Raw genomic sequence first — 7,949 nt, forward strand, 5'->3', positions numbered from 1 at the left:
TTAATATGTGGGCTTGTTGACCTCCCTCATGCCCCTCTTATGAGTGACAGAAGTAAGGTGGTGACTCATGGCCTGTGTAAGCCTATCTGGTATAGGTATAGACCATGAGCCGGCCCCTTCTTTTTCCTCCTAGGAAGGAGTGGCAATATTAGAGTAGTCCTATTCCTGCTCTGGAGGAGAGAGGAAGCAGAGAGCTGTGAGTCTCTCCCATGGCGGGATGAGCGTGGGGAAACATCTGATTCAGCCACAGAGGCCCTGTAAGATAAGGGGCCATCACCATCCAGAGGTCTGGGACCTCTAAGACTCTGCATCGGTGTAAGGAAGATCTGCAGTGGATGCATGCCATACAATAAAGACCCTTGTTATCACACTCCTGTCTAAGTATCAGTCCTTGGGCAGGAGGGAGACGTATGCAAAAGTGGGGGATGATTTCTGGAGGCCCTGGAACCCACTACGGCTGGAGGCGCTAACACGAATGAGAATAAATACAGAAAGACCCTAAGCCTGTCCTGATCTCCATACCATCGCAGATCCAACTCAGCTCTCCTGATACTAACAAGTATCCGCACCACACACAGGTAGCAGAGGCTGTGCATCTCCCACTGTGAGGGGGACATTGCTACATATATATATATATATATAGATGAACAGCCAGCACGCCAATATAGCTAATTTAGGTAGGTGCATGTCCAATAATAAGCAGATAAACATACGATACCGTTCGCACAGGAATCAGCAGACAGCCCTCAGGTTTGTGAAAAATAAACATATATTGTAGAAAAAATGACACAAATCACCAACGTTTTGGACCCACAAACGGGCCCTTCCTCAGTGTGGTGCACTACCCTGAGGAAGTACCCATTTGTGGGTCCGAAACGTTGGTGATTTGTGTCATTTTTTCTACAATATATGTTTATTTTTCACAAACCTGAGGGCTGTCTGCTGATTCCCGTGCGAACGGTATCGTGTGTGTATATATATATATATATATATATATATATATATATATATATATATATATATATATATAGTGATACCATCAGGTATCTCTAGGTGATGGAACAGTGCAGTAAGTGTGCTTTCCAGCTCACAGAGAGTTAATCCTCCTTAGAAGTACCAGAGACTCTCACATCCACCACCAGTTTAAGTTCTTTCAAATCTAAGGCTGTCTCACATTTTAATCTGGTCTGTAACTGTTTCATACACCCATAATATATATTTTCTTTAACTGTGCATGCAATGTCTTGTATATAATGTATACCCTGTTCATTTATGTAACTGTATTTGTAGCCATGTATTATTTGTCTTACTCTGTGCCCAGGACATACTTGAAAACGAGAGGTAACTCTCAATATATTGCTTCCTGGTAAAATATTTTATAAATGAATAATAAGTACTGTAGTTTGTTCAGCTGATGCCTATTTGAGATGGCTGAACTCCAGATTGCTCATGGAGTTTTTAATAGCCAGAAAGTGACTACAGAGAAGCTGCCATGCTTCCAGAGAGACAATGCTGAGAGTCACAGAGTGAGAGATTGCTGTCCCAGAGAGGGGCACCGATAAGTGCTCCCCAGCAAGTAAGGCTGGCACATTTCCTTGGACCCACTGGATGATGATTGCAGAGTCTGCTGGGACTGCCTGGGTTGGAATCCCAGAGGAAAGCAGGAAAGAGGAGAGACGTGCTGAAGTGGGGACATCAGCTCCAATGGACTAAGATAAGCAAAACGCCTTCACTGTTGTGTGCAGAGACTGTGTACATTGTTGTATATGCCAGGGCATGTTTTAAGATGGAAACCAGTATAGTTGGCCATCTGTCGTTAGAAAGGGTTTGAAGCTGAATGTACAGTTAGTCTACTAAGAGGAATAGGAGTTTATTTTATGTTTTGTTTGAACTTAAAGAGATGGTGGGCCTGTTAGTATGATTTAATCCCTGTAAATATACCCCATATAAAGAATTACTGTATAGTGTTTCCTGCCTTACATTTGCGACTGAAAGAGGCTGCAATGTGGTGTGGGCATCACAATTGGTGGAGTTTAATGTGGGCAATCCAAAAGGCACTGAGCAGCGGAATCTGTGGGTTTGAAAATAAATGCGGGGATTTAAAATGGCTACCCAACTCAAGTGAAAAGCAAAGTCTGTCCCACTGTGTATGACCAGATGTGCTTACAGAATACACCTGAAGGTAGAAAATGGACCATACACTGTGTTTTATGTGTAATGTGCCCGGCCACACAAAACAATGTCCTTTCAGGAATGGGTATCCCGCAAAAGGAACCGCACCAGAAATGTTTATGGAGTGAAAAGGTGGACCACAAGAAAGACTGTCCCTTCAGGCTGGATGAGGATGATGATGATGATGATGATGATGATGATGATGACGATGACAACTCCTCCAACGGGGCTCCGCAAAAAGGACTTTATCCATTTTCAGCAGAAACTCCAGAATTTTTTTTACCCCGTATGTTCAGGAAGGCATGGGTCAGAAAAGACCAGAGATGTGCTACAGCACAGAGCGTTTGGCACAATAGTCACGGGAATGACGACCAGCTTTGAGATGACAAAGGCTACCACTACCGCCATATACAGAAAGCCGAGCGAATCAGAGAAAACAAGTACTAACTGGAAACTGTACTATGAGCTGTTCAAGAAAGATGTGCAAAACTTCATCACAGAGTTAGAAGTTTCTCAGCAAGAGGCATGCATACTCAAAGCAGAGCTTGGTAAGGTAAAGAGAGAATTTACACAAGAAAATTTTGAAGTGCAAGAAACACTGGAGTGTGCAGAAAGAAGGCTGCATAAAGAACGTGTCTCCCTGGAGCAGCACACCCAAGTAAAACAAAAACTGCGGAGCCAGTTGCAAGAGATGCGTGTGAGTTGGCAAGATGCCAAGGTGAAATAGGCGGATGCTGAGGAGATGCGGCGAAGGCTACAGAAGGAAAGTTTCCAGGCTTCTCACAATGTACAAGTGCTACAGGAATGGCTGAATACCCAGTGTGTCTCCACATAGCAGTATGAGGAGCTGAAGGCCACGCTGCGTGTCACCAGAGCATTCCTAGAGGCGGGGCTTAGATGACAGGTGACTGTATGAGAGGGAGCGGGAAAAGGTCCAGAAACTGGACCAAGAGATGGAGAAGCAGAGAGGCTGATCCATCCCCACGAGTCAGTACGCCAAGGAGAAAGAGGCCTGGAAAACAGAAGAAGCTGTGTTCCTACTGACATAAACTGCAGAGCTCCAAAATCTGAAGGATGCGCTGACGCAATCCCAGAGCAATCACCGGGAAGAGGTGAAGGCCCTGAGCGGGGACATGCAGGATCAAAATGAAAAATTGCAGATGCAGATTGCTGAGTGCAAGATACAGCTTGCTGAGAGAGAGTAGGTGTCCATCTGTAAAGTGGCCTGCCTGACATTACACTATGAAACCGAGATGGCCAATACCTGCGAGTTGCTGGACAACACGGCCAATTAGAGGGCCCGGCTGCAGCTGGAGCTGGACAAGGTCTGGGAGGAGCACTGACAACTGCAAGCCAGAAATCAAAAAAGGGAAACAGGTTTAAGACTTACGCTGAATCAGCTAAGAGACGTGGAATCACGACTCACAGACAAAGAAGCTGAACTAGTAGTTGCACTGAGCGGAAAAAGAAATGCAGAAGGACAACTTCAAGACTTGAGAAAGGACCTAGAGTCTGAGAGTGCTGGACGCAAGATGGCAGAGACTCGAGGCTCTGAAGACTGAGCGGGACACTAAGTTGGACTCTAATGCTGCACAGCAGGAGGTTTCTCAGATGATGGAGAAAGGTCCAAAAGCCATCACCGCTAAAGCGGCGTTACTGTCTTCACAAGAGAGGGCCAAGCAGTCACTGGCGAGTGAGCGCAGTGAGCTGACCAACTAGGTCAAGGCTCTTCTGTAGAGTAGGGGAGACTGAGCACAAGAGGAAGAGGACAGAGATTAATCTTCTGTAGATATTGAATACATAGAACTCTTTAATTAGTATTAGAAAGTGGGGGATTATTGACTTTACACTGCATGCAAACATAGGTGACAAATAGTGTTGTAATTAGTTATGGAACAGGTTTTATTATGGTCGAGAAGCAAACATCAAAAGTAGCCACTGCCAGAGCCGGCAACACATTGCGTAGCAGCCCTCTGCCATTGCATGGATTAAACACACAGGATTTGCAGTTTATGTAAAATTATTATTTAGTGTTCCTTAGTGTTTTGTATATATTGGTAAATTAGAATGGTGGATTCAGGCTAAGCATCTATTGTAAATAACAGTATAACCTTATCTCTCAAGGGTATACCTACTGCAAGCAGCAAGCTGTGGATAAATGGACAAGTTACATCAACCTTTTAGGAAGTGGGAGCGTCTGTATTTGTGTTGCAGTTTGCAGCCTGATTTAGAATGGATGACAGTGAACTGGCTCTAGCCCATGGCTGACGAAAGCTGCTTATCCCTCTGGTTGCCATGGAGATGAACAGGAGCAAGAGGAGAAGCTGCCAGTGAGGAAATCAGCATCAGGCATCTGTGGGGGTCTGCAGGAGGAAGGAGGCAGGATCAGCGAGACGGCAAACATGGACTTGCATTGTGATTGTGCGGAGACTCCAGCAGCTGAGCAGCCATCGGGGAAGATTAACAAGACGGCTTTTAAATTATTTGGGAAGAGAAAATCTGGCAGTGCCATGCCAACTATTTTCGGTGTGAGAAACAAGGGAGAGGGGAAAAGCACAGGCAAAATGGGAATGGTGCGGAGCAAAACCCTGGATGGATTAGCTGATGTGCTGGAGAGCAACAAGAAAGAGGAGCCGTGTGTTGGTGCCGGGGCTGATAAACTGAACGCTGATATTAACACCAAGGTTGTGACAATCAACCCAGATGTCTCCTCCAGCAGCCCTGTGGCTAAGTCACACAGTTTTTTTTCTTTGCTGAAAAAGAATGGCAAATCTGAAAATGTCAAGGGAGAGAATGCAGAGCAGAAGCCTGGCTGCAGACAAAAGAAAGGACTGAAAGGGCTCTTTAACAGCATGCGATGGAATAAAAAGGAGAAAAGCTACAAGGAGGATAGAGAGGAGCCTTTGGAAAATCAGCCTGGCCTTATTTTGCCGAGCTCTTTGACTGCAAGTTTAGAATGCATTAAGGAGGAAATACAAAGACCGTTGTGTGAACCGGAAAATGCAGCAGATGAGCTTGCCGTTGGTTTGCCCTGTGAGGAACACAGTGAGGAGGTAAACGCCTCAGTGGAGGAGAATCAAGTTAAGGGAGGTGAGGAATCTCCATGCTCATCACCCAATGCTGAAAAACCCCAAGAAGAGGATGCTCCAGGCGTCCAACACGTGGAGAACCTTTGCCAGCTACCAGATCCAGATGTGGAGACCCTGCAGGATAAGGAGGAAGACATAACAGGTGAAATTCCAATAAACAATATTTCCTTTGTTGAACCTGAATGTGATAGTGGCCAAGAAATTGCAGCCCCCGACCCTTCTACTGTTGATCCTCCCTCTGAGCAATCTTTTGATCGTATTTGTTTGCTGTTGGCTGATGTTACATCACTGAAAAGCTTTGACTCTCTTACAGGATGTGGCGATATTATTGCAGACCATGATGATGAAGGAGGAAACAGCACCAGTGCAAAGAATGCCCCCGGCAATGGCAGGAAATCCACTTCTAAAAAGAACCAACATATTGTTGCCTATCAGGGAGGAGGAGAGGAGATGGCAAGTCCTGATCAGGTAGATGACACCTACATACAGGAATTATGGGACACAATCCCCCAAGCAGAGGAAGCAGGCACAGACATGGGAAAAATCGAAAGCACCTCTCAGGCCTCAAGGGAAGGAAAAGGTCCTGAGGGCACATGGGATGCAGAGGCCGTAAAACCAACTAAACTGAAACAGGTGGCAATAAATCAACATGAGAAAGATGGTCAAAAACAGCGAGAGTGTATACGCAATAGTGATGAGGGTTACTGGGATTCAACAACACCAGGTCAAGAAGAAGAACCAGTAAAGAATGTGGGAAAGCAAGCTCTTCCCAGAGATAGTTATAGTGGAGATGCTCTCTATGACCTATATACAGAACCTGATGAAAATGTAGCAGGAGCTCATGCAGAAGAAGAAATATCCTGCCTGCCCCTTTCCAAACCACTGTCTCCAGTAACTACCACATGCCCAGTGAAAACAGCAAGTTTTAACAAGGACTCTAAGATACCCATCAGCATTAAACATCTGCCAGTGCATCCCCCCAGTCACGGCACAGATACCAACAGCAGCAGCAGCTCCTCAGCTGTACAACAACCATCAGTAAAAAGTGAAATGCCCAGAACGAAAATCCCAGTATCCAAGGTACTTGTGCGAAGGGTCAGCAATAGGGTCTTAACAGGGACTTCAGTTAAAACAACAACATTCCACGATCCTCCCAAAAAATAATTCTAACATGGGTCAAAAACAAAGGTGGACAGATCATTTGAGTTGTTGTCTCAATAGCCAGCTGTTTCTTAAAGGATCATTTCATGTAAAGACAGGCAACTAAGAACACCCTCAAAATAATCCAAGGCAGCTCTTCAAAATCAACTTTCTTAAAAATTTGTTACACCAGATGATTTCTCAATTTATTTTCTACATTTGTATGTTTCAGCTAAACAACTGGACATCCCTTTTGGATGTGTTTTCCACGTAAGGCAAGAAATTGTCAAATTTAGCATTTATTTTGATGCAAAATAGTGCCAACAGTCCTAAAAGGAAGAAGAACCATAGCATACAGTATAAAGGGAGTACTGTATGAAGATAAATGTTATCAGTACATATGTTACATATGAATAAGATTGGTGTATTTTAAAATTAGTCTGTCTTTAACATTCAGGGATCTTAACTAGCAACAATTTAGTTATATCATAAGTGCTGGAATATTTGCCAAAATATAATGAAGGTGTGTGTGTGGGGGGGGGGGTGGGGGGAGCGGGGAGGAAAAAGAAGGTACATAATATATCTGATTCTGTACAGAAATGAATTATTTGTCGATACACAAAATGATTTCAAAAAGGGTATTGAATGTTCTTTCTTTGTTAGAAGAGAATGAAGTCAGCATTGTATAGAGTATGAGCAAATAGCTTGTTTTTACACCTGCTCAAATCCAAAACAACAAAACCTTTATAATAATATGTACAGCACTTGTGTGGACCAAATTTAGTTTCTTTTCATAATGTGTATTATCTGTAAATATGTGTAGCTACACACGTGGGTATGTGTATGTGTAAATATTCACAAATGTGACGGTCACTGACGTGAGACCTCAGATGTCTCATATTACATTTTTTAACAAAGGTTTGAGAAAATAATGCACGCCCACATGGGCTTCAAAATATTGTACTTTGGCCCAACAAAATAAACACACAAATAATATGTTTTACATGTCTGTGTTGAAGGGGCCAGAAAGATGTTGATTTTTTTTTAGCTAGTTTATAGGTGTAGAAACAAACACATAATTGAATTGCTGGGGCTTTGATGCTACAGAAAGAAGCTGCAATAGTCAGCAGCTGTGTTAGAGGGTTGCACATCTAAAAAAAGTGAAACAAGGATAGGCAAGTTGAGATGGACAGAGAATGTTGTGACTGTGAGAGCTAAAATGTACAGATGTGAAATAGGTAGATGTATCATTAAAGATTTTTATAAACTGCTCGTGCATTCTCTCTCAACTATGTCTATGCACACAATCTTACTCAGATGATGGTTACTGCTATACTGGAAATGCACATGCCCAGAACATATTGCATCCTGCTTCATACCTCTTCTCTGACAAATGAGACCGGTTTTGCAATCTGTTGCAGGCCCTCTGACAGCACAGGCATGAACATGACTGTCACACAATTGTAATAACAGGTAATGCCGGCCATCAGTAAATTGCTGTACCTCTCATAAGAAATTACTTTACCCAGCATGGCGCATCTGCCACAG

At 43.7% G+C, this 7,949-nt stretch overlaps 1 protein-coding gene across 1 annotated transcript; it reads left to right on the plus strand.

Annotated features, from left to right (window-relative positions):
• The first annotated feature begins 4,337 nt into the window (after positions 1–4,337).
• On the plus strand, positions 4,338–6,932 carry AMER2 (APC membrane recruitment protein 2). Its single transcript, XM_075592229.1, has 2 exons — positions 4,338–5,403; positions 5,575–6,932. The coding sequence occupies exons 1-2, from the start codon at positions 4,575–4,577 to the stop codon at positions 6,423–6,425; spliced, it is 1,680 nt and encodes a 559-aa protein (XP_075448344.1). The 5' UTR covers positions 4,338–4,574; the 3' UTR covers positions 6,426–6,932.
• The last annotated feature ends 1,017 nt before the right edge of the window (positions 6,933–7,949 follow it).

The sequence above is a fragment of the Ascaphus truei genome, chromosome 3 (genome assembly GCF_040206685.1).
Source record: "Ascaphus truei isolate aAscTru1 chromosome 3, aAscTru1.hap1, whole genome shotgun sequence".
Classification (NCBI taxonomy): Eukaryota; Metazoa; Chordata; class Amphibia; order Anura; family Ascaphidae; genus Ascaphus; species Ascaphus truei.

What these genes read in the sequence shown, in the direction of transcription:
- AMER2 (XM_075592229.1), top strand. Translation starts at nt 4,575, where the DNA reads ATGGACTTGCATTGTGATTGTGCGGAGACTCCAGCAGCTGAGCAGCCA. An exon ending in TAAGGAGGAAGACATAACAG is followed by an intron (nt 5,404 to 5,574) that starts GTGAAATTCCAA and finishes ACTCTCTTACAG; the next exon opens with GATGTGGCGATATTATTGCA.